At 41.5% G+C, this 27076-nt stretch overlaps 2 protein-coding genes across 4 annotated transcripts; one reads left to right on the forward strand and one right to left on the reverse strand.

Annotated features, from left to right (window-relative positions):
• The first annotated feature begins 1394 nt into the window (after window positions 1–1394).
• On the forward strand, window positions 1395–21494 carry arhgef15b (Rho guanine nucleotide exchange factor 15b). 3 transcript variants are annotated; one of them, XM_074623431.1, is made up of 17 exons: window positions 1395–1747; window positions 8149–8676; window positions 11298–12314; window positions 12429–12477; window positions 13975–14042; window positions 14180–14337; window positions 14368–14538; window positions 14966–15126; window positions 15364–15516; window positions 15667–15796; window positions 17071–17145; window positions 17493–17585; window positions 17711–17865; window positions 19282–19449; window positions 19596–19681; window positions 19759–19863; window positions 20369–21494. In XM_074623431.1, the coding sequence occupies exons 2-17, from the start codon at window positions 8250–8252 to the stop codon at window positions 20536–20538; spliced, it is 3186 nt and encodes a 1061-aa protein (XP_074479532.1). In that variant the 5' UTR covers window positions 1395–1747; window positions 8149–8249; the 3' UTR covers window positions 20539–21494. The 3 variants fall into 3 exon arrangements, with proteins under 3 accessions (XP_074479532.1, XP_074479533.1, XP_074479530.1); XM_074623432.1 differs by having other exon boundaries at window positions 14180–14331; XM_074623429.1 differs by having other exon boundaries at window positions 14180–14538.
• A 10-nt stretch (window positions 21495–21504) lies between these two features.
• Window positions 21505–25899, reverse strand: LOC141760545 (uncharacterized). Its single transcript, XM_074623433.1, has 5 exons — window positions 25761–25899; window positions 25626–25679; window positions 25429–25543; window positions 25260–25348; window positions 21505–22455 (listed from the first exon to the last, which is right to left on the reverse strand). Exons 2-5 carry the CDS (start codon window positions 25650–25652, stop codon window positions 21673–21675), a joined length of 1014 nt encoding a protein of 337 aa, XP_074479534.1. The 5' UTR covers window positions 25653–25679; window positions 25761–25899; the 3' UTR covers window positions 21505–21672.
• Window positions 25900–27076: the final 1177 nt, after the last annotated feature.

Raw genomic sequence — 27076 nt, forward strand, 5'->3', positions numbered from 1 at the left:
TTTGCGTGTACTGTATGCTGCACAACCTTTATAATGTTTGAATGTTTGAAACTGTATGAATGTTGTATTTATTTCAGTTAATTGTGAATCCCATGGAAAATATGGTGGTAAAATTCACGATCCAATTCTTATGTGTGAATAAATGTGGGTAGAAATTAATTTAATTAATTAATCTATTAATTAATTTGAATTTACCTCTTATGTGACCGACACTGTAGCACTGTAATGTAGTCCTAGTCTTTTACCTTTTGAACTTATTATTTATTAGTTTAAAATAAAAATAAATAAATAAAAGCATGTCTTTTATAATCCAAATCATAAATATTTGTTAATTATAATCAATGTTGTCTGAATGGAAACATTTTGTAGTTTCAATCAGGTCTACTTTAACTTTAGTGTTCCAGAGGGGAAATTTGTCTTGCAGCCAGATAAACCACATAACACATACAGGCTTGAACAGAAAACATTATGAAATACATAAAACACATCAAATATGTAAAACAAATGCTAAAACACACAGGCTTCCATTAAATGATGTGCATTAGGTGTTGACATATAACCTGCAGAACATTCAGATGCAGATTCAGACAACTCTATTGATCCCAAGAAGGGCAATTTAATTCACAGATTACCCCACAAACACACACAGACAACATCCAGACAACCATCCAAAAGGTTATGTCAATCACAGACCAGTAGAACTGACAAACAGAGGTCGGTGAAGGACAGCAAATAAGTTAATAAAATATAATAAATAGCAATAAAATAGATAAGAGAAAACAAATAGATAATAAATAGACATTGTTACATGATTCTTATGTAAGGGAACTGTCAATAAACTTAACCTTAACAATGCTATACAGGCTGTTTTTGTCTTTAATGGTTAAGCCACTGAACCAACAAATAAAAGAAAAGATCAGAAGACTTTCAATAAAAGAACAATAAAAGTTAGTTAAGATCCTCTCGCTGACATTAAAAGAGTTCAGCTTCCTCAACAAATAGATTCTCTGTTGACCTCGTTTGACGATAGACTCTGTATTAATATGAAACTAGAGTTTACAAACAAAAACAATTCCAAGATATTTATAGGACTCCACAACCTGAACATCTTCGCCGTGTATGACACTAGCTTTGTTGTCAGTCTTGTGTCTGAAGTCAATGATCATTTCTTTTGTTTTGGAAACATTGAGGTCAAGATAATTATCATCACACCATTTAAGAAGCACATCTAGCCAAAATCATCATCCTAACAATCAAAAAAGTTAAAATACATCATATTTCCACCAATTTCCATAAGGAGGAATCATCATTAGCCAATAAATCATAGTTTACATTGAGCTTTTATTTTGAAATCCCTCACTGGAAGGTGTAACCATGTCAGTGTGTGACTTGATGGTTGGTGTCCTCAGGGGGGTTTCTGTCTCCTACCTCCTCTCCTCTCCTCTCCTCTCCTCTCATACACGCTGCTGCTAACAAAGGAGACAACAACAGAGGGATGATGCTCGCTCAGACAACAAGCCTGTCAGAAAAAGCTATAAGAAACTGAATCGTTTATCTCTCACGTTGTGGATATTTCTTCATCTTCATCTTCTGCGGGACGAATTAAAGCAACGTTACACCAACTAACGAAGCTGCGACCCGGCGGACCGATTAAAAGCGTCTTTTCTTGGCATTTAACCATGTTGGACTGCCAACACTAGAGCCGAATAACAGAAGAGAACGAGTCAGACATGCCTGTATAAGATTGGTGAGTTTTCTTTCATGTAATGTATGTTTTTAAGCGAGATTAGTTCATAATTGGTGATTTAGCAGGCGCGGTCTGGTGGAAGGTTGGAAGCACCTGTTCTCTCTCTTATGGAAAAACCGCTGTAATACTAACCAGATGTTTTATATGATTAACATTGTCATACTGAAACGTAATTACTTTAAACATTGTGGTATTACTGCAGAATATAGTGGAATATCTTTACATATTTCCCATTTTTGTTAATGTATAGGTAACAGTACCGGAATACGCCATATTTAACGTGTATTAAGGATTAATTAAGGATACAAACAACACTGTTGTAGGAAAACTTGGATTTTTTTTACATTTTATGAATAGTGTGCCATTGACACTTAATTCGGCTTTCCTATGTATTATGTTGGGAAATGCGTTTTGTTGTAATTGGCATACAATAGTCTAGATTGGCAGTTTCAGATGTGATCCTTATACATTAGACCTAAACATCTATAGGTAGTTTTTTTCTTATAGCCTACCAATTATGTCCAAATTAAATCTATATGTTTATTCATTTTTTCCTGGATCCCCACCCTTGTGTGTGTGTGTGTGTGTGTTTTCCTTTCTAGACACACCTTTTCCTCTTCCTGTCCAACGTGGAGCTTTCACACACATCATATGTATTGTAATGGTAGCTCTCTTAAAGCCCCCCTACCCATTTTGTATACACACTGACCCATTAGTGTCCAGAGCAGATGGCATACTGTAACACACACACACACACACAGAGACATTGAGAGAGCATTGTGTTAATAGACGCCCCCTGTAAGCACTTAAGGATTGTTCTCAAGCTGCTCTGATTTAAAGGATCACACCATATCTGATATTTATTGGATTTACTTGGACAAATACACTTACTGGAATGAATGAGTGGCCCACTGACCCAGCCACGAGTGTGTGTAGGGTCCAGTAGCTATTGAACTAACCAGGTCAATTGAGCAAAAAGAGACAAAAGAGAAGTGAAGTCTGGTGGGGGGCTGATTGAAAGAAAGTCAGGGGCAAATTGTGACCTCAAGTCTAGTCTATCTCTTGGTCTATAAGTGCATCAACACACAATTAGAACGTGTTATCCCCACTGTGTAGAAGAGTGCTTTGTGTGGTGTGTATACACACCCACCTATTTGAGGTTTATATGTCACCCTGTGGACAATGATAATAACCAGAGGGGCCAAACTGAAACCTGGAAAGACCTACATTACACCCACACACGCACACACAAACGTTGCTGTGGTGATGTCGTGTTTTGATTATAAAACAAGTTCAGTGTCAAAATCAAGAAATTGAAAAAAAAATGTTAGAGAATGAAGCGTAGTTATAAAAGGACACAGGTTTTTAAATGAACCTCCTTCATGCCATACATTCCTGCTCTGTCATTTGAAATCATCTAAATACACACGTCTGTTTGTCAGACCTCAAACAATTTCTCGTCAGACTGAAACGTGAAACCCCGTCTTGTCTTTTTGTATTTTAAGCTCACTGACTGTGCTGCTGCACGCACATCCCTTCCAAACTGGTCTGACTAGCTGGTGCACTCTCGCAACAACAAACGTCTACTGGTTGTGAGGTATTGACTTTAGTGAGCTGTGTGGAAAAAGTAGATTTCTGCCTGTGTTTACCTGCTGGTATTAGGCACTACTCTGGATTAATTTCTTGAAAATGTTGACTGGATCCGGTCACGACTTCATATGAAATCACTGGCACTTCACATGAAATGAGCAGCCTTTAATATTAATCCCATTAAAGGGGCACTCCACTGATTTGGCATCGCTCTTGCATAAAGTTGGGTGACTTGCAAGGGACAGATTTAAAAAATAAAGGTAAAAATTGATGCAGTAGAGGCTGAAATGTCCTATATCTGTAGTATGGTTCAAGCTCCCAAAACACACCTACATTTCCCATAATGCAACTCAATAATAATAACACGTTTTGACAATAGACTGGTGCAGGGATGACGTATTTGTGTAGGCCAAACTGGAAGTTAGAATCGCCCTGGTTCCCTCAACAAAAAGGGATATACATTGTGTTTTGGACAGAAAATAAGCTCTGTGGCCAACAAACGTTTATGATACTTACATGTTTTGTTCTGTAAAATAATCTCCATAAATGAACACCACTGTCATGATTTTTGAAGTGTAAATGCACTCGCATACAACTAGCTGTGAAGGCGGACGAGTCGGTGTGACGCCGTTTAGTAGTCTCATTTAGCCGCTTGTTAGCAACCGCCTTTTTTAATACATATAAAGGCTTAAAAATTCACGAGTTGGATATTTACTGATGTATTTTATATCGTACGACAAAACGTTAAAATCTCTTCGGCTTGTGTTAACCACAGACCTTATTTCAGGCGTCTAACTAAAAACCCATTCAAAAAACCCATTGACTTCCAGACGAGGGAACCAGAAGTGCAAAAATAATGACTCGTTCCCGGGTTTTAAGACTCATTCTTGCAGCACTCTATAGGCAGCAGTTTCATATGTATATTCTTTATAATGTAGTGCTGAATAGGACTGCAACTAGCAATTATTTTCATTATCAATTAATCAGTTGGTTAAAAATGCCCATCACAGTTTCCCAGACCCGAGGATGATGCGTTCAAATGTCTTGTTTTTCTTCCAACCAACAGTCCAAAACCCAAAGATATCACATTTTCAGCGATATATAGCAGAGAAAAGCTGACAATTCTTATATTTGAGAAGCTGCAACCAGTCAGTCAATCCTCAAAATACATTTTTGGTTTCATTTCTGTCATCAACTGAGGGGTTATATAAGAGTCAACATTTGTTTTGTTGAGATATTTCAGTCTGGACCAAAATGGTAGATTGACCGACACTAACATTAACATCCGTAGAGAAATGCTGCTGGTGTGGCTAAAATATAAATACCTGGGGTTCATATGACTGCCAGCTGCTTATTGGTCTCTGTGACAGACACCTGGCAATATTTTAAACACTTATAGACTAAATGATGAATCAATTAATCCAAAACATAATCACTACATTATTCCTCAATTAGAATAGTTGTTTGTTGCAGCCGTTAAATGACGTGTGTGTAACCCTAAATGCATGCAGCTACATGTGAAACGCATTAATCAAAAGGGTCACACGAAGCAGTGCGGTGACGTCTTCTACTGGGTGACTCAGAAGATGACTAACCCTCGCTTGGGTTTGGTATTACATCAGCTGTTACACACATATATAAAAAAAAAACACAGTGAGAAGAATCTGCAGCATGACCATTTGGTCGCCCAGAATGGAAACTGAAATTCACTTTATAGTCATCACGTTTCTTTTTATAGAAGAAGTGTCTCATTTGACTGCTTCATTTGAATGACTATAGAGTGCTTTGAATAAGGAAATCTCTCAACGTTTGAATTTTAAAGGATTGAATCAGTGTGGATTTACGGCCGGCATGAGTGTGTGTACATCTGCATTTATCGAATTTGTCATTGAATTCCAAATTGTGAGTTTTCTGAGTTTAAGCGATAGCAGCACACACTTCGGGGTCATATTGTTGAAACATCTATGGTCTATGTAAAGACCTCAGACAATGTTGTTGCACAAGAAATATTATGGGTTGTAAAACTTTTTCAAAGCGTCTGTAGATCAGCTAAAAGGTAAAAGATTACGAGGAGCTGGAGGCTATTCAACCTGTCTGGGCAACAGTGGACAGGGTGCAGTGATCATAAATATACGCTTGTACTGAAACAGCGGTTAACTTTTAATTGAATTACAACTGTGTGTCATGAATCATTGTATTGTTAAAAATGCCAGCTTGCCACACAGGTATTACACATGAATTAACAGCAAAGCAAAGAAGAATTGACATTTGTATTTACTTTACACAGAAGTTCAGGCTGAAATAATATTAAATGCTGTAATATATATATATAAATAAACATAATAAAAACATAATTATAATTTAAATAATTAAAAAAAATAATTAAGAAAAATCTGTAATATTATATATTATTACAGAATATATATATAATAAAAATATATTAAATATATTAATATATTAAAAATAGTTTCCATACCCCTGTTCTGATAATGCTGACACACAGCCATTAAAGCTGTAAACTAATAAACAAGATCATGCTTTCCAGCTGTGAGTCATTCATAGATAACATTTTAAGAAGTTGTGTGGAGATGTTAAAGGTCACCTATTATGCAAAATGCACTTTTCCATGTCTTTTAAACATCAATATCTGTCCCCAGTGTGTCTACAGGCCACCATAGTATCATAAAAGACCATCCTCTCTCTTTTTCTCCTGCTCCGTTTGTCCGGAAATGGGTGCAGAAAAAAAATTCGCTTTTTTCCTTCTCTTCTGACGTCATTTGAGAAATGCAAGCCATGTAAGGGTTTCCTGGTCGAACCAGAGAGAACCTTCAGTAGCTGACCCCGCCCCACAGCGCGTCACTGTCTCTCCTCCTCAACCGAACTTGAGCAAAGTAGCTCTTACAGTTAGTCTGCAAGAACCAACAGAACCGTCTTCATGTACTCCCATCATCTAAATATAACATGTTCTTTCACAAAGGCTTTATGTAATTACACTGTTTAAACAGATGATATTTATATATTATATATATTTGATGTCATGCATGTAGCAGAGTACAGGTAGTAAATAGTGACTTGTAAGCAACACAACACATTTCTGTTTCACAGTCAAACTTTATTTGAGTTGACAGATGACAATATTAATTATTCACAGCATTTGTAATCATCTCACCTGTTAGTTAGTTATGTTAACATGGTACAGGAGAAAGTCTTCAGCTCTGGTAAACTATGGTAAGCTAAGCTCCGGTGGTCTGTAGTCATGGTAACACAGAGACAGCTACTACTGTAAATAATATACCATTACTCTGATCTTCCATACATTTATCTTTTAGCAGAAATAATGAACTGACTACTGTTTCACATCTTCTATTTTCCACCCTGATGGTCGCTGTGTTTACACACCGTGTCACAGCGGTAGCATGTAGCTAACCCGTTAGCATGTAGCTACATGCTAACGGGTTAGCTACATGCTAACGGGTTAGCTCTGTATCTCCATGTAAACAGAGCTAACCCGTTAGCATGTAGCTACATGCTAACGGGTTAGCTCTGTATCTCCCATCTGCTTTCAGCTATCTGCTCTCCTCTGGGATGATTCTGTCGGTCATTTCTCACAGATGGATCTGTAAAGACAGACGTAAAACAGAGTGTATGTTTACGATTTACAGAGTTGATGCATGAGGTAAACACTGAGCTAACTAACAGAGATATAAATAGTATTATTTACCTGAGAGAAACCGTCAGGAAAACCTGGAATCTGGACCGCAGATGTTCATCATGTGTCGCCGATTTCTGATCAGATTCCTCCGGTAACGTGCGCTGGGTGAAGTTTCTGGTTTATAAACTTTAAAGTGGTTTATAAGCTCTATTCTAGCTCCACTCTCTCCCTGCTCTCAGGCCGCGAGGGGGGCGGGGAGGGTGACGCTGTGTTGTTGAGGACGTTTGATTGACAGAAAACGCTGACCAATCAGAGCAGAGTGGGAGGAGACAGAGGCTACAGACACAGAAATCAGCACTTTTGGAAATGGGCTGAAACAGAGGTTATAGAGACATGCTGGAATGCATGATCTGATTGTTTTTTTGAAAAAAAAACTTCAGAGACATGGTTTGGAGGTGTCTGAGACCTATAATAACTAGTTTAAATGGAGTATAATATGTGACCTTTAAGTAACTTAACAACGGAAAAAAAAAAATCAATGGTCATGTCTGGATTTCCCTTCACTGCACTTTGAAGTGCAGTAAACAGGCTTATTAGCTCCGGCTACTCAGCTGATTTTACATTATCTTTTGTTTTCTCTGTGTGAATGTGTTCTCGCTGAATGAGTAGACTCCTTACAGTGCAAAGTTCATTTTCCTCTGAGGCCTTACGGTGGGGGGTTTGTAGCACAGAGTTCAAAGTCTGATTTCAGGATTGTACTGTAATGCAGTAGTGTTTATTGCATTGTGTGAATGTTGATTTCAGCAACAGAAAATGCTTAAAATGATAGTGAGTCGGCCTTTTTTAAGGAGACACAAGCCAAAAGGTTTGCGTACCACTAACTTAGAAGTTAAAGGTCCTTTTTTCCCCCATTCCCTGTTAGCCCTTTACTGTCTAATGAAGGCATACAATGCAAGAAAAGTTAAGATAAGTACACAATTACGTCCTTTTTAGTAAGTACATTGTCCACACAGAAGTGAATATAGCCTGTTATCGTCTCTGCAGCCACGTCGATGTCCGCATCATTAAAAATATCTAAATAAATGTCTGTTGCTTTTAATGATTTGGACATTATATTTGATAAACTGGTTTTAAACTCTCCTTTCTCTTTGCTCATCAGGTGATGATGATGTGCTCACATTGACCTTTGCCCTCAAAGCCTGACCTCTGATTGGTCAGGGCTGGGAGTTAAACGCACCGTAAGAGAAGACTCCAGCCACCATGTCTGTTCAGGAAGCATCCCAACGGCCCACGTCGCCTTCACCCCTCAAACCCGAGGCCAAACCGAGGCCGGAGATCCCTCCAAAGCCGTCGCCACAACAACCCAGCTCCCCTCCTCTGGGAAACATGAGCAGAAGCCCCTCTGGAGGGAAGGTCAAGAGGATTGTAAACAAATTTAGCAAAAAGGAGTCGAATGAACCGGTGGAGCAACCCACCAATGGTACTGCAGAACGGACGACTATTAAACGGTTCAAAAGGCCGCCTACGGTAAAGCCTAAACCTGGCCGCGCCAGTCTGCAGCTTCAGATCGGGGCGGAGAAGGCGCCTCCGCTGCCTGCGAAGAGGAGCCGCACCTTGCAGAGGCAGCGAGAGAGCGAGGGAGGAGAGGAGGGGTACGGCAACATCAATGTGGAGGGAGGTCGATCAGGTACAGATGTTTCTACTTGGCTCTTAAGACGAGGGTTTTTTAACTTCATCTGTTGTACGTTCCTGTGTCCTGTGGGTAATGCCAGGCTGTCAACCAATTTCCTTTGGGATAATAATAATAATAAAGTTAAAGGTGACATTTATGTATTTATTATTAGGGCTGTGTATTGGCAAGAATCTGGCGATTCGATACGTATCATGATACAGGAGTTACGATTCAATATATTGCGATACTGTACGCAAGGCAATATATTGTGATTTTTTAAATCTAATTTTAGGAAAACTGTTATAGTATTAAGAACACACCATCATCTGCATAAAATCTGAGTAAATACATTTTACTTTGCTAATGCATAAATCACAGTCCCTGTAACATCCAACATCATAGGACTACTTTGAGAGGGCACATACACTGAGAGGACACATATATTTGTAAATGAAATAAGAGTTCATTTTTGCATGTAAATTATTAATTAAATACATGATACAGTGTTTTTGAGAACCGATACAGTATCACAAAACATAATATCGCGATACTCAATATTTTCTTTCACTCCTATTTATTATAGGATCACCATAAATCTTAAAAAAATATGTACAGATTTAAGCAAGGTAGTAGTGAAAAAAACCCCAGCTGGTAACTGGGCAACTTGACATGGTAAACACCAGGAAGCTGTTTGATGTGATTTCCTGAGAAGGAAATTAAAATTTGTTAGACTTACCTTTGGCTGCCATTCAGAGCTGGCAACATGTAAAGCTTTTAGTCTGCAGGACAAAGATCAGACGAGATTATAAACGGTGTTTTACTCACTCCTCAACACACAACCTGCGGTGTAGCTAAAGTTAGGGCCAGTTTCACAGACACTGGACTGAGTGTAGTTTTAGATCAAAGGTCAATGGACATTTGTTAGTTGATGCAAAAAGTGTGTATGTACAGTGCAGTCTTCTGCATGCGAGTGTGTACATTAACTGATTTGAAAGTGAAACCTACAGCTCGGTCGGGGTATTGGTGTGAATGTGAGCTCTCAAACAGACAGGTGTGGTGCTGCCAGATATCTGAACCAGCAGCCGTAAACAGGTTCTGTAAGTCAGCTGATCACGTCTGTGTGTTTGTGCGTGCACGCTCCTCCTGAGTAATGTGAAAGCAGAATGCGACGCTCACTGTGTGTTTACTTACATTAAGAAAACATAATGCACAAGCATTTCTATCTATCACACTTTTATGTCCTTATCCTCTACTCGTAAAGTAAAGCACATTAAAACTACTTATCAGTTTTAATCCGTAGCTCATTGACACACAGGAGTGTCCTTTGCTGAGTCATGATGTTCGGCTTCGCACTGACTCGACAAAAGAGGAAGCCAAAGACATTTTATTGGCTGTCTGATTAAATAGAGATTTGTGTCCCCGGTTACACATACTGTGCTTTCACTTCGCTGTTTTGGTTCCCCGTCAGCATCATGATACCTTCAAGGCAACATGATCTGTGGCGATGTATCCACATATCATCAGTATTGATCAATGTGGGCTTCAAAATCCAATATTCTTTTCACTGGAGATTAGGGCCGCAACTAACCATTATTGTCAGTATTGATTTATCTGCCAGTTATTTTCCCGATCAATCATATAGACCAGTGGTTCCCAAACTTGTTCACGTCAAGGACCCCTAAACTGTCACAAATTAGACCACGGACCATTTGATACATTTTTGTTCCAGGGTCTCCCATCTGATAGGATTTTTGCTTTTAGATGTTTTATTGCAGTGTTTGAAACCCATGACCAAAATAGTCATATATTACTATTATAGTGAAAAGAAATAATTCCCCTTTTTGCAGGGAACCCCCTAGATCCCCCTCGAAATCGAAATAGTTCGAGATACATTTTCTGTAGATTGATGCCTAATCAATTAATCGACTAATCGTTTCAGCCCTCTATACTGGTGATATTTGAGCAGTTATGGAGATGGAATTAAACTTAATGCAACTGCTACATTAGCAACAAAACTAAAAGTATCATGGTCTTTCATTGAAATAATGCAGTAACTTAAAAACACATGTCTGAAAAGCGCAATCCTCTTTGCATCTTTATTTGACTATATTTTTAAAAAGACATCTGAATTGGCTGGTATGGAAAATCAAAAATCCCATCACTACTTTCTTCTTTTTGTCTTTCATATCTTTACTCACTGACCCATTTAACCTTCATCCTCTCTCTCCTCTCTCTTTCCTCCACCTCTTCCATTTCCTTTTGTCAATATTGGATTTTCCCCCCCGCCATGAAACGCTCCAAACTTTCCATGAATATTTGAAGACGCCACTTGCAGTATTTGTGTAGTGATGAACTGCTGACTCGACAGTCCGGCGTTGCGCCATGTGAAGCTGGAAAGAAAAAAGGCTCTTAATGAAAGTGGGCCGCCCTATCAGGGGATGCAGATGTAGGAAAGAAGTGGACAGGAAACAGCTCACTCGCACCCGTTCGCTTAGCGTATCAGGGATGTGGAGGAAAATTAGCATCGATATGTTTCCTTCGTTAGGAAGAACTAAAAAATGTTAGAGAAGTTTATGGTGTTTTATTTTCATTCGAAAGTAGTTGATCTGTGTTGCTTTTTTTTTTTCTCGATGCAGCGCCTGATGGAAAAGAGGTGGAGACACAGCTGATTGGAGGAGGTGAAGCGGAGGCGGAGCACAGTCAGCACACACTTCTCAATCCATGCTGCGACTCGAGCTGCAGCTGTGTGTGCCACCGCCAGTGGCCCGGCATGAAGCTAATATGGGTGCCCGTGGACGTGGATGATGGCGGGGAGGAGGCGGTGGAGGAGGAGGAGGAGGGGGGGGATGAGACTGATTTTGAAGAGCAGGTGGGGGAGGATGAGGAGGATTGGGAGGAGGATGTGGAGGTAGAGGAGCGGGGAGAGGAATGGGACAGCGATGCAGGGGATGAGGTGGACAGGACGTCTGTGGTTGATGAGAGCGAAATATTGAAACAACAAAAGGCAAAGTTCCACCAGTGTTTGGATGTTTTGATGTCTGATGGTCACAGGAGACGTTCGGACCCGGGCCCTCACTCTGATCTCGCCTCCCTCGCTGTCACTCGCTCCCAGTCTCCCCCTGTTCCCCCAAAACGAGCTCAGTCACCACAAATCCACCACTTATCCGCCCAGAACGAAGAGGAAAACATTTACGAGGCCACTCTTCCAGTGGTCAACCCCACTCCTAAAAAGACCGCACCTAAAATTAAGGAACCGGATGTTCCTCTAATCAAAGTACGCAAACCAGCCCGCCGGTCTAAACTGTCCTACAGCACCTCAGACCCCTCATCTGAGTTTCAGATGAAAATAAAGCCCACCTCGAGGACAGACGACTTGCCGCCCGCCGTCCCGCCGAGGATGCCCGTGATTCACGACAGCCGCAGCCTCACGCCGGTGCACCGAGGCGGCATTCCTCTCCCCCAGCCCACACTGGAGGAGTGGCGCAACTTGCGGCCCGCTTCCCCCGTCAGCAGCTACACCGGCAGCACGCTGAGCCCCCAGAAGGCTCTCATCCCACCCCAACCCAGCCCTCACAGAGCCCCACCTCCACCACCAAAGACGGATCCCAGGAGGCTCAGCAGCGTCTCACTGCAGTCCCTCACACAGAGAAGAGGTTGGTACCGAACAAACATGATTACCTTTGCCTGAGATGAGCTATCAATGATTCACAACTTGTTTGATTTTCTGTGTAATCAAAAGCGATGACGCCATTTACTTTTCTTTTCAGAAGGGGAGGAGAATGGAGGGAATGAAGAAGAGGACACAGTGGAAGAACCGTAAGTTATCACCCTCACTTTACCTCTTAGTTCCATTTTTTTTAAGAATAAGGCTGACAATATTTATCTATTTTTCAAAATAAATCCCATGAAAAGCCCAAAGCCATCAATGAATTGATCCTGTTAACACCTGTTGTCTGTGTAGCCAAAGACTGAGCAGAAATCAACAAATTTGTTGTCCAAAAACTACCAAAAACACACCAAATGGGCCACACTGTTGCACTGGATGACATGTTTCTTTATTACCATGCACATGGGCACTGTAGTTTACTTTCAATCAATCCAACAAACACCATCCTGCTGCTGTAAATACTGACTAGCACAGCTAATGTGTATTCATCCGCAGCTGAAAATAGTCCGTAACAAATGTACAGTTTACTACTGTTTGAGAACAGCACCCGGCTGTTTTAGGAAACTACTTTGCTTTTTTTTAAAAAAGATTTAAAGGTGCTACTGATAACTCCCTCCCCCGTTCCATTGCATTCACTTCACAACAAATGGTTGCCAGTTTGTTGCACAATCTGCATATTTTATGGTGGAGTGCAGTGAGACTCAGACATTCACCAACTCTGGTTCGGTCGGCCACCCACTACTAAATCCCCTCTGATGCGCATTTTCATTATACATTGTTTGAGAGTACTATAAACGTGAGGTAACTGGACGCAACCGTCACTAATGCTAAGATGCTAACGTAGCTCTTCAGGGATTGAAGCTGTTATTTTTCTCATTTTGACAATAAAAAAAAACAGTAAGGACTATGCCGGTTGGTAGTTGGTGCTGGTTTTGTTTAAATATGCCGATTTGTAATTTTATAGGTTATTCTTGTTCGGATGATTAAGCTATGACAGCTAATATGTGCTAATGTCAGTTGTCACTTGTTGCCATGGTAATATTCACATATTAATATTCGCCTGATGGAGACACCAGTGTCAGTGCGGCCAGGCATGGCAGAGGCAGCCTCCTTTTATTTCTGAGCACTTGGAATTGGTACCGGAGTGAAGCAGAGTGCTGCAAACTCAGTCATTTATTTGTTTTTTCAACACTAACTGGCAACTTCATCGCTGACGACAAAGAGATACCACGTGATACCAACAACCAAACGTATAACGTACCACAGAGATAAACAAAACATTCATTTTGGATTCGCCAAAATGTTTTAAATGATTCATTTACAAATCAGAATTTCTTTTAGGAAAAGCCATACTTTTATTCGGCACCTTTCTAAAAGCTCTGTGTATTATTATTTTTTTAATTATTCATCTACATTTGCTTGGAGCTGAGTGCTGCAGACAGAGTACAGAAGTTGGATAGTATTCAGAGATGCAGTAACACATTGTTCGGCTTTTTATGGGATTTGTTGACAATAAGAAAAAAAAAAGAAGAACTTTCCCAGCCTTAATCATTAACTGTGTCATTCACTCTTTTGTTGAATAGTTTGTTTTCATATCACCCTGGTTGATACCTACCTTTCTCCTCTTTCCACACTTCCTGTTTCAGGCGTCCAGTCAGGAGCGGCTCCCTCCGGAGGGGGTCTTCGTTCAGCTGGGAGTCCCGGCTGCAGGATGGTGAGGCTGGCTGACACACTGTAACAAACAAAACATAAAAAAAAGACAATGATAAGGCTGAAAATGTTACAGTTGATGCCTGGAACGGGATACAATGTTAGTATTAAAGTATTACTTTGTGACTTGTTTCCCCTCAGAGCCTCTGTACCAGACGTACCGCGCCACTGTCATCACCAAGGAGATCCGACGCCAGACGGTTTGTCGCAACATCAGTAAAGCTAGTGTGGATTATGCCATGGACTTTTCAGCCCGTCGCTCCGGTATTGGAACTAGTGCTGGTGCTGGTGCTGGTGCTGGTGCTGGTGCGGGTGCTGGTGCGGGTGCGGGTGTTTGTACTGGTACTGGTACTGGGACTTTAACTGCAACTGGAAATGGAGCACCAAAGAGCAGCCCTGTGCCCACACCGGGCCAGAGCACCCTGTGGCAGGACCTCCCAGCTGTGCGGGAGGGAGGGGTGCTGGAGCAGCTCACCCCTGAGCAGTGCAAGTACCAGGAGGTGAGGAGAAGAGGGAGAGGCTAATGCACCGAGGAGAAATCAATGATGCGAGGAGAAGAGAAACGGGAGATGCAATATCAAGTTTTAAATCACATCTTAGAGTAATAATGTGATGTTTTTATCTAAATTAAGGTCCACTCCGCCTCACTGCATCACTCATTGCTGCGATATGATATTGATTCACTCTATCCCCAGTTCATGAAAGCTTTTACGGTCACAACTTTCCAACATCAGGAAGGAAAAATAAATCCTTTTATGTACAGGAAGTGATAGATACGCGATGCATACCATCTACAAGGAATATTTCAAATGAGGAACATTTCCTTCTTTAGAAAGAAGCCCGCATTTTTGCTCATAGGGTGGAAAATCTTTCAAATATTTTACCTACAGTGAAGTTAATATTTGTGTTTTTGTTCCCCCCTGGCAGAGTATGTTCGAGGTTTTGACATCTGAGGCCTCTTACCTCCGATCCCTGCGAGTCCTCACCGAACACTTCTTGGACAGCCGAGAGCTGGAGGAGACGATGATCATCAGAGACAAGAAAACCCTCTTCTCCAACATCCTGAGGATCCGAGAGGTCAGCGAGAGGTGAGGAAACGGCAGACGGAAGCATGACGGGAGATAAAGGGAAAGGGAAATAGGAAGGGGATTTATGACTTGAACTACAACAAGGTCACTTGGGGACAGAGATAACAAGAGATAGGAAGGAAAAACGTAATGAGTCATTTCCTGAGTCAATTGAAGCGCTGTCTTTTTTCTAGTTGTTTTTTATGGTTCGACAAACCTTTTATGTCTAGTGAAACCTTTTGCTGTCTGACTCCGCAGGTTCTTGAAGGACCTGGAGGACCGCATATTTCCGGACCTGGTCTTCCCCGACATCTGTGACATTATCCACTACCACGCCCAGCACAACTTCCCAGCCTACATCGACTACGTCCGCAACCAGATCTACCAGGAAAAGACCTACTCCTTGCTGTCGTAAGGAATTCTCTAAAATTGTCATTTTTTCCCACGACTATTTTGTAATATGTCAGGAAGGCTAAATGCCAAAGCAGGCCCTCCTTTTCTCTATTTCACACGTGTATGAACATTACAGCTGCATTACAAACCATTAATGTGCGTCTACAGGAAGAACAACGTGCCGTTTGCTACGGTCATCACTCGTCTCCAAGAGTCGCCTCTATGCCAGCGGCTGCCCTTCATGTCCTTCTTGCTGCTGCCCTTCCAGCGAATAACACGCATCAAAATGCTCATTGAGGTGAGCAACGTCACAGGATGTGTTGCTGTAGAAATGCTGTTTTTAACAAATACAGTAGTTCATAACCGGCCCGGTTATGTCATCTAAGCACAGAAAAGCTTGGATTACAACACAGAGACACTCTGCTCAGACATTAGTCCTCTATATCTTTACATTGGAAATAGTTATCTGCTGCTATATTTAAGGGTCTATTTGTAACTTTCAGAAATGCTTCTTAACAGCGACACCCGTGGCCGTGAAATCAACGAAAGTCAGCGTCGGGCTCGTGCTTGTGCTCGCTCTAAATAGACATGAACGAGCATCGCTCAAAACAGTGAGGCGACACACGTCAGCTAAAACCACAATATCACTCTATATTTCACCTGCTTGGCAGTAATGTTATCTGAGCAGACGAAGGTCTCTCCATGAATCAATGCTGATACTGTGTTTGCTTCTCAGCGGGGCTCCGCAGCGAGAAACTCGTCTCTCTCCGCCGCAGCCGAAGAGAACAGGGAGACACCGGCACCTGGTCGGTTACGAGACGACAACGTTTCTCTCTGCAGAGCCCCGTCACTTCACAAGACACGGAAAACCTCTGTTGGTCTGGTGAAGCTGCAGCATTTATTTCTGCACAAACGTCCACTGTACATTCACTAGATATTCTCAGAGCTAAACTAACTCTTCTGCAGTGTGTAGTGAGCGTGCGTTCACGTCTAGAGGTCGAGCGAGTACGCGAGAACGCGTGCGCTGTCTGAGTGAAGGCAAGCAGGCAGAGGAGCGGGGACGCCGGCCACACGCGAACGCGCATATGCGAGCGCGCATGTGTCCCGACCCGGTACATTTATACGCTTAAAAAGTTACAAACAGTCCCTTTAATGCTCTGAATGTCGTATAGAGAACCTTTAAATCTATTTGTGGTTTTGAGTCAGTGTGCAGGTGTGTTTTTCTCCTGTGAGGAGAAAGCTCAGGAGGTCAGTGTCATAGTTGTAGTGTTATTGGTGCGTGACAACAATGCAGTTAGCCTTTGCAATTATTTCCTCAGGTGAATAAACAGAATGCCACAGCACATTTTTTGAACTGACCCTTCCCGAGTTCATCACGGTGTGTTGCTTTGTGGAATGTCCTCATTCTAGCGTAATCTTCCCCGCTCAAACTCGTCACTGCTTCTTGATCTACGAGCAAACACACCTCGTCTCGACCTCGTGACCTTTGTTTGCATTTAGATGGAAAAAATGGATCCTGTTGATGCCGTTTGTCCGTTGCAGAAATAGAAAGTTGTTGTTTGTCCGTTGCAGAACATCCTGAAGAGGACAAAGGAGAGGACGAAAGAGGAGCAGACGGCCTCCAAGTCTTTGGCTTCGGTGTCGAAGGTAAACGCCCCTCACTCTGTCTTCACCCTCTCTTCTGCCTACAAATCCAGATCATTTGACTCCCGAGGGCTTCGCATGCCTCTGGATATTTTGATGTCAGCCATTGTCTGAGAGAAGGGTTTCCTATTGAATGAGTTCCTGCAGTGACAGTGAGTCATACGAGCCACTAAGGACAAAGGCAGTGTGAGATAGTTTGCTCAAACAGGGAGACCTTCGTCAAAGGAATGAACCTGATACTCCCGATGAGATGCAGCTGAAAGGAATGTGATGTTCGTCGGTGTGGAAAGAAAAAAAGAGTTTATTTTATAATCTCGTCTCTTTTTTCCGTCTCTCATAATGACGCACAGATCATCGACGAGTGTAACACGCAGGTGGGAAAGATGAGACAGATGGAGGAGTTGATCCACGTCTCTCAAACGCTGGAGTTTGACAAGCTCAAGGTAAAGTCCCACACAGTAAACGTGTGTCTATTTGTCAGTATTTTTTAGTTGGGCTTGAGCTTCTTAGACATTTATTTTTTGAAAACAGAGCAAAATGTTCCTACCTTTGCTCGCGTCTTCTCCAGGCCCTCCCGATCATCTCCCAGACACGATACTTGGAAAAGAAGGGAGAGCTGCAGGAAATGTCCAAAGGAGGAACTATCTTCAACATGAGGGCAAAGTTCACCCCCGTCTACCTCTTCCTCTTCAACGATCTGCTCATCATCGCCGCCAAGAAAGGGTGAGGCAGAACTAAACGATGTTCAACACCGATTAAAAAACAAAAGCTAGTGGCGTGGCTCTAGGGATGGAAATGTGCTCGTCTTTGATCCACACTAAAATATCTGCACAGAGCATGAATCCTATTGACTCGGTGATCCTCTAGCACCACCAGGCCACGTTTTCATGATGTCCAATGCTGCAAAACAAATGACATTCCCATCAGACTCAGTTGTACTTTCTCTTTAATGTTAAAAACATTATAAACATCAGCATGTTAGCAATGTCAATATGAGCATGTTGGCATGCTGACGTCCAAGCCTCACAGTCACACTAGCATGGCTGTAGACTCTTAAGTCTTGTTAACACTTAAGGAATGAATGGGTCTTTATCTGGGGACACATTTCAGTCACATTCCTCTTAAATTCCTGCAGAAGTCAGGCCGAACGTTTTCTCACATCACAATGACCTACATCTGACAATGTGTGCTTCAGCCTTTAATACACTGTGTAATGCAGGATGCATTGGTTATTATTTATGAGGCAGAGCTGAATCGGCAAGGCACCCAGCAGTCAACGACTACACAACTGCTGGCAAAGTGCTAGTAAACCTTCAGCCGTTCAAGCAGCTTCTGGAAAACAATACATATGATGCCACTTTCCTCTGTAAGTTATTCTGTAAGCCAAGGTTATGTATTGTCCTCAGGATAGGTGCTCTTTCAGAGTAATGCACTGTATATGCAGTCACGATCATAAATTATGGCTTATCATTAACTACTTGTGACTACTAAACGTCATCACAAGGAACACTAGTCCGCCTTTATCTTAGAGGTGGTGAGGTGAAGTCGTGCAAGATTATCTTATGGAACAATACATGTAAGTATCATAAACGTGTGTTTGCCTCAGAGCTTATTTTATGCAATAATCCAAAACCCAAATGGAAAAATCCCATTGGCTTTTTTGTCGAGGGATTCCAGGGCGATGCTAACTTCTTGGATGGCCGACAAAAATAAGTCATCCCTGCACCACTCCATTAAGGCTGTACAAGTGAGAGTGCAGCCGGTCCCCTCTGGAGGCGGAGAAAAGCTCGCCAGCTTGCCTCTTTTTTACAAGCTGTGATAATGGAGGATGTGACCACTGACCGCAAAAGCAATCATGACTCTTTTAACAGCGTGTCATCACTAGTGAAACGACTCCAAACTTCCTCAAAATGTGGCAGGAAGTAGTGTTTGAAGAGAACTGAGAGGAAGAGAATAGTAGATTTCAAATATGCCGTCGTTGGCACATAGACGGCAGATAAGAAAAACAAAATAATGGCGTACAAGATGCATATTATACGAAATGCAGCTCAACATATTATACTGTAAATGCCTCAGTGCACATGTCCACTTGACCCTAATAGCAACAAAAACAACTCACCCCTCTTTTTTCTTGAACAGTGCGGAGCGCTTTGTGGTGCTCGACCACGCCCACCGCTCTCTGGTGCAGGTGCAGTCGATAGATGAAGGCGGGGGCAGCTGCGCCGCCTACGAGTACTGCTTCAACCTCACCCTGCTGGAGAACCACCAGGGACGCATGATGGAGAGGCTGCTCAAAGCTCCCTCCACGTGAGTAGATATAACAAAGACATAAAACTGCTTCAATTTCCTCCAGGATTGTCTGGGGATTTGAGAGGCATTCCTGATCCACGATTTCTTAGTTATTTTTCCATTTGCCAAATTTTGTTTTATTAACTAACGGTTTGTGTCAACAGGTCAGACAAGCACAGGTGGATGGCGGCTTTCCCCAACCCCACCAACCCAGACAGAGATGAAGATGAAGTGATTTACGAGGACTGGGGTGAGGTCACATATAAAGTGAAACTAAAGTATATGGTTGTGTGTGTGTTTCTTACGGTTATGTGTTACGTGTGTCAGATTGTCCTCAGGTGCAGTGCGTGGAGCCGTACATCGCCCAGCAGGCTGACGAGCTCACCCTGGAGCCCACCGAGATCATCAACGTCATCCGCAAAACCAACGAGGGTAAGAACGCGAGCAGGGAAACCCGGAACAAAGATGCGTTTGTTTGTTCATTTATTTATCAGACTGTCATGGAGACAAAAAAAAAAAAAGATTAGAAAAGATGATCACATACATCGTTGGAAACATTTCCTCTTTCGCAGAACACGGCTGAAACTGCTCAATAGTGATATGAATCTGTTCTTGCGTCATATACGATTTTCCCACTCGTCTATATTTGGCAGAAGGTTTTACTAGTGGTTTCCTATCAAAAGGGTTTAATGTACTGACATGACTTTGCCTCATTAACATGCCCCTTCCTTTGACTCTGCTTGCTTATACACCCCGATCCTCATAACTGCCTCATTCCTCCACCCTCTCAACCTTAGCAGTTTATTGATTTGTCTTGACTTTCTTGCATGAACGATACAGAAACCTCCAATCTTCCCTTTGCTTGTTCTCCTCCCACCTCCGACCCTCTCCCCCCCCCCCAACCTCTACCTCTCCTCCTACTTCTCCTTTCTCCCAGGCTGTTACGAAGGCATCCGCCTGTCAGACGGTCAGAAGGGCTGGTTCCCCGTGGGAAACGTCATAGAGATCACCAACGAGCACGTGAGGCGGCGAAACCTCCGGGAGCGCTACAGAGTCATGCAGGCGGCGAGCGTCGTCGCCATCGGCAAGTCCAACACCTATCATTAGGATCGAGGATGTTTACACTAAAAAAGATTATTTTTAAAAAGGACGATGAATGGATACAAACGCCTCGATACAAAGACTATTCAGGGACATATGTGTCAGTTCCTAACAACCAGGAAATGAAAGATAAAAGGAGAAGGGTGACGATCATGACACATGACGACAGACCTGCAATCATCACCTTATTTATACTACCGGAACTACGTGAGCTGGGAGCTTGAGGTAGATCATTTACTACTGACACTGACAAACTATGTGAATGTGAATGCATGCATTCAATTACAGAGATCGACATATCACAGCATTACAGCTGTAGAGTTTCTCTCCCTGTGAGCATGCAGCCCTGCATCAACGTCATGCACTGCTGTAAAGACTGCACATTTGAAATGCCAATCATTCTACAAATATCAGACCTGCCTGCTGCAAAGAAAAGAGTTGGGTGTTCCTGTAAACGCCTCGTGCGTGTGTCACAGTTGTCAAGTTAAGTCCTGTCATTCCTGCCGTGCACAACAATCTATCTTGTGTCACTACGGTGGCCAGAAAACAGGATAGGACATGTTTTTATGATACAAGAATCCTTACTCTTACTTATTCAACATTTAAAAAAGACAAACTTTTTTTTTTTTTAAAAGAAATCTAATCAGGAAGTGCCTTTTGAATAAACTCAAAACACGGAACTACACACCTATCCGGATCACGTCGAGCACAAGAGCTTTGAAAAAATGCATGTGTGCTGAGCTGTCGTCGTGCTGTCCACTACCTTGTTAGCTTCTGTCAGTAGACGTCGTGGAATAATACTGTAGCTCCCCCTGCAGCTTGTTGTCAGTAAAGACGGGATATTATGTGTGGATAGATACGCTGTAAAATGTACAAAATGTTGTAAATAATGAGTGGGGGGGGGGGTTGTCTCCTTCAAAAAACAGTCGTAGTGCTTTTAATAAAAACTTGTGTCTTTTTATCTAGAGGCTCAAATGTTAATCATTTTTATTAAACACACTGCAATACTCAAAAAGGTAGAAAAATAAGGGTTTTGGGGAGAACTGTATATCAACCTTCAACTTCCTTAATGACAACGAGGTAGTAAAGTCCCTTTAAAAAACTCACCCAGGGACAAGAAGACCCTCAGGTTTAAGACGATCACTGCACGATGTCCAACGCCACCGTGTCTCCGAGGCTCAGGAGGACATGCACAGCATCTCCCTCGGACTCTGAGAGCACCCACACAAACCCCAAATCCCCCCAGCCTGGTTCTCCATGTTCCCTGGCACAACTGAAGCTGATGTAGTTGTTTTGGGCACAATCGGTAGTTATCGATGCAGGAGGTGTCTCAGATCCTTGTTGGGTTTCGGTGCTTATCGATGAATCCTCGTGATTCTGCTGGTATGGCAGAGGATCGGGAAGTGTTGCTGCTGGTTTATTGTGGTTTTGGCCCCAGATTTCGTCCTTCTCCGTCAGGCTGAAGCAACTCAAGAGGGTGTTCGCCGCCTCGAGCTCCGTATCCGACCAACACCTTCCCTGCTGCAACTGCAAACTGGCCTCCCTCGGATACCGCACATCGCTACAGAAGAAGGGCTCGTATGCTTCCCCAGCTGAAGCGGAGGCCATAAGTTCAGGGTGAAGGAACGGGATGGGGTTCAAGTCCATTTGCGAAGCAGTAAGGGTGTCGTCACTCCGCACGGGCTCTTCTTGGTGGTGCAGTTTCAGGAGGTTAGTGATGACCTGGTCCTCCTCCTGGGTAAGCTGGAGGACGATCCGGCTCGGCTGCACCGGAGGGCGGAGGAGAGGATTTATTTTCACGGTGAGGCTGCCCAGATCCCTGGTGGGGTGTGGTGCTGATCTGAATGGGTCTGGACGGGTCGGTGGAGCCAGGCAGGTGGACATCACTGGTGGCGGAGTGTTGAGCTGGAAGCAATCGAAAACCTGATGGAAAGGAATGAGGGTGGAAAGAAGTTTTAATACAGGTTAAAACAACTCTTTACTTTTACAGGAATACATTTTTCATCATTTCTATACAGCATTTTTTGTGTTTTCTAGCCATCCTCATTGTCTGTTTTATGTGCTTTCCTTTTCTTTGCTGCTGTCTCAATTCATTTGTGAATTTTTTTTGGTGATGCGTCTTCACTGTCAAAACAAACAATTTCCTTCCAGCCCCCTGGTCAGAGTCTTAGCTCCGTCTGACAGAGCCAATCTTATTAAATGTCCTCGTCTGTCTGAGCCCCTCCATAATAAGCTCTACCCTCAACAACCAGCACCAACTAGAGGACAGGCTGGACCTCATTACCTCAACCTGTGCCTCAATACATTCTCACAATCTGGGGTAATATAATAAAATAAAATGTTTGATTTGAGAAATTAATGTGTAACATACTTTAAAAATGATGGTTGTATTCACTCTCTCACTGCACAGAGAGCACCACATGCTACTGTATTTTGTATTACATTTGATTACAGAGTGTTGTCACCACTGCTGTAGTTAGTAGGAGTGCAGTGCAGTGCGCCAGTCGAGTAACAGTTTCAATTCTAATCTTTCCAACACTTTTTAATGCCTATTCAATACACATTTAGTGTTCCTAAAATCACCATTTCTAATGAAAAGAAACATCACAATCAATCCCCTTGTTACGAGGGCTTGGCGATAATTCAATATGATGATTTATCATCTTTCAATAGGGAATGGGATTGTGACAGCAAGTTGGCCATTTTTGGAGGATAAAGGATAAGAGTGCCATCCGCTGGTTGATTAATGCAGGTGTCAAAAGATAACACAAAACACTGCACAGTGAATAAGATTCAAAAGCCGAATTGTAGTATATACATGTAGTATACAGAAGACACATAGGTAGGCTAACGTTATGGGTTTCATTTTGCAAGATACCGGTAGATTAAGTATGCAGTATTAACAGAAGTTTTGATCTTAATGTCATATATCTACCTGTTTTTAAATTGGACATCGGCCTCCAAAGCTTTACATATGTTGAACTGCTGACAGATGTTCACTAACGCAAAAACACATCAGTGACTGTAATGGGTGGCAAACTGTCATGGTCTTCCTAATTCGTAAGGATCAATAACATAACCTAACTTCAATTTTGTAATTATGGCCCCTTTGTCTCTGTCAGCTTCTCTTTATATGTTTATCTTTCGCACGTACTTTATACATTTCTGATGATGAACGACTGACAGATGAATGGACCGGTGTATAATGACAGTCTACTGTAGCTCCGTACGCTGCCCTCCAAAAATGTAGGCGCGCCCCAGAATGCTCCGCGATTCCCATTCCCTATGGAAACGTATCGTGATGTAATCACATATCGAGATATCGTAATACACAATTATGATTATTTACAATTATAGATAATAACAAGCACATTCTAACTCACATTTCTCAGAAAATCGAATGCAAAATATTTTGAAGGTGTATAATTTGAAGATTTTCTTTTTACATCACACTTTACAATACCACTCAGTTTAATGCGATTAACAAACAGCGTGTATATGGAAATATTTACATATTCTCTATAATTTCTAGGGCTGCCCCGAATACAATTTTTTGGGCTTTTTGATCTGTCTGTCTCCAACTCTCCCGTTTCAGTGCCGCTGCTGCACTACTGTACACACACGCACCTTTACACTCAACTAACAGCGATATCCGTCTGAGAATAACTAATAATAATTAATGTTGAATATGAATAATGGAAAATGTTGTGGTATTATTCCTTATTTCATGGGCTATTTTGGGAAGGATATATGCAGTATTGTTACATATTTAAAAAAAGAAATGTAAAAAAAAAAAGCATTCAAATACTGATTTTGGAGGTTGATTACCACGGCAACGGTCAAAGCTTCGAAGCATCCAGTTCAGCCCTAGAAATCTCACTTGAAACTGTTATTAATTAAATGAGAAAATACCACTAGTTCTTTTCATTTGTCATTAGTATTTAATTCAAATAGACTATTGAAATACAAGAAAACATGCTATATCATGATATATAGATTCATAGACTAAGCTACTGGAGTTACCCTGCACTATACTCATTTTTAACAGTCTCTTCTGCACTATATTACCTTTTTGAATAGTCCTGTATCACAGCTGTTACCCTGCACTATATTCAGTTTGAACAGTTTTCTTCATCTCCTTGTATTTTTATATCTGGTATATTTTTTGTACTTTGCACTACTAACTTTTTTTACTGCCTTTTCACTAACATATTTTTGCACTATGGAACTGTGATGCTGGAAACTTGAATTTCCCTCGGGATCAATAAAGTTACTATCTATCTATCTATCTATATATTTAGGGCTATATATATATTTAAGCTTCGACCGTTGCCATGGTAATCGACCTCCAAATCAGTATTCCAATGCTCCCTTTGCCTGCAGATCTACTAGGTAGATACAGCTGTGCGTTAAAACAGAATAAGTAAAAGATTTGGAGCAAAAAATGGCCTCAAACAGCCCCTTGATTTGCTCCAGTCTTGATCCCCTTTGGATGCAATCTTGAATTAAATTCAACTGGTCTTGAAAATGACCTGGACGTGTCTTAATGTGGTCTTGACAAAGGCCCAAATGCAATTGATGCATTTCCAAAACTTTATTCCATTTTTAGTGGGTAAGTAAAATGATCAAACAATGTAAAACATTAAAGTTTATGAGAGTGTGTCTGTGTTGTCTTCCAAGGACTAAATCCCAGTTTTTAGATGAGGGTTTATATGAAGTCCACTTACCCTTAAATCACTCACTATGTTGGGGACCCTCCTGCCACAGCTCATGGTGGGATCAGTGTAGAAGAACTCAGCTGGGATGATGGGATGGACTGGAGAGAGGACAACCAGCTATCAAGCTGCAGCAGAGGTTGTTATGAAGCTTAGAAACTGACAGGTAAAACTGACTCACCTGTTTGGTTGCTAAGGTCTGTGTGATGGCGTCCAAAGCCTGCAGTCAGGTAGAGAGGCAGGAAGGAGGGGTGGTGCAGGGTCCTGCTGGAGAAGGGAGGCAGGCTGGGCTGCCTCTGGGTGAGGAGAAACATGGGCACAACTTTAGTCGTTAAAAAGTGAAATGTTGGGCTGGAGAGCACGTGATAGAAAACTCACATCATGACGTCCTTCATTGTAGTTCATGGTTGACCTGTCTGTTCAATTGTGCAGCTGGAAGATACCAAAAAGAAGAGTCATCTAGTTAGTTAGCTGCCTCATGTTTGTGTCAGTCCTGTCTCTGCTAGCAGCTACCTGGTGGCAGCCAGCGCCTCCTGCTGGTTCACTTAAGGGACCCCGTTTGGGTTGAAGTTTTTTGATACAACTTTATGTCAAACAGGTGTTGGTGTCACGTGTGTAGAAGGTAACCCACAAGTTGAGAAACTCTCGCGAGATTTGAGTTTTATGGCGGCTGGCAAACAAAGGTGAGCATTACCACAACCAACTGGTATGTAGTGTGAATCAGGATTTTAACTACTCACTAGTTTTATTACTAAAGAAAATGATATATATATATATAAAATATATATATACATATATATACACATATATACATATACCTATATGTGTATATATATACATATACCTATATATATATATAGGTATATGTATATGTATACACACACATTTCCATATATATACACATATACATACATATATACACATGTATATACAATATATATATATGCATATATATATATAATATATATATGCATATATATATATTTACATATATATACATATACATGTGTATATATAATATATATATGCATGTACATGTATATATTATTTATACATATATATACATATACATGTGTATATATAATATATACATGCATGTACATGTATATATTATTTATACATATATACACACACACACACACATATATATTTATACACACACACATACAGCTCTGGAAAAAATTAAGAGACCACTTCAAAATTATCAGTTTTACTGTTTATTGGTATGTGTTTGAGTAAAATGAAAATTGTTATATTATATAAACTACTGACATTTCTCCCAAATAAAAATATTGTCATTTAGAGAATTTATTTGCAGAAAATGACAACTGGTCAAAATAACAATAAAGATGCAGTGTTTTCAGATCTGGAATAATGCAAAGAAAACAAGTTCATATTAATTTTTAAACACAATACTAATGTTTTAACTTAGGAAGAGTTCAGAAATCAGTATTTTGTGGAATAACCTTGATTTACAATCACAGCTTTCATGCGTCTTGGCATGCGCTCCACCAGTCTTTCATATTGCTGTTGGGTGACTTTATGCCACTCCTGGCGCAAAAATTCAAGCAGTTAGGCTTTGTTTGAGGGCTTGTGACCATCCATCTTCCTCTTGATCACATTCCAGAGGTTTTCAATGGGATTCAGGTCTGGAGATTGGGCTGGCCATGACAGGGTCCTGATCTGGGGGTCCTTCATCCACACCTTCACTGACCTGGCTGTGTGGCATGAGGCATTGTCCTGCTGGAAAAACCACTCCTCAGAGTTGGGGAACATTGTCAGAGCAGAAGGAAGCAAGTTTTCTTCCAGGACAAATTTGTACTTTGGCT

This window comes from Sebastes fasciatus, chromosome 22, assembly GCF_043250625.1.
Source record: "Sebastes fasciatus isolate fSebFas1 chromosome 22, fSebFas1.pri, whole genome shotgun sequence".
Classification (NCBI taxonomy): Eukaryota; Metazoa; Chordata; class Actinopteri; order Perciformes; family Sebastidae; genus Sebastes; species Sebastes fasciatus.

What these genes read in the sequence shown, in the direction of transcription:
- LOC141760545 (XM_074623433.1), bottom strand. Translation starts at nt 25,652, where the DNA reads ATGAACTACAATGAAGGACGTCATGAT. An exon ending in AGACCTTAGCAACCAAACAG is followed by an intron (nt 25,349 to 25,428) that starts GTGAGTCAGTTT and finishes TCCTCTCTCCAG; the next exon opens with TCCATCCCATCATCCCAGCT. An exon ending in ACATAGTGAGTGATTTAAGG is followed by an intron (nt 22,456 to 25,259) that starts GTAAGTGGACTT and finishes CCTTTCCATCAG; the next exon opens with GTTTTCGATTGCTTCCAGCT.
- arhgef15b (XM_074623429.1), top strand. Translation starts at nt 8,250, where the DNA reads ATGTCTGTTCAGGAAGCATCCCAACGGCCCACGTCGCCTTCACCCCTC. An exon ending in GAGGACACAGTGGAAGAACC is followed by an intron (nt 12,478 to 13,974) that starts GTAAGTTATCAC and finishes TTCCTGTTTCAG; the next exon opens with GCGTCCAGTCAGGAGCGGCT. An exon ending in ATCCGAGAGGTCAGCGAGAG is followed by an intron (nt 15,127 to 15,363) that starts GTGAGGAAACGG and finishes CTGACTCCGCAG; the next exon opens with GTTCTTGAAGGACCTGGAGG.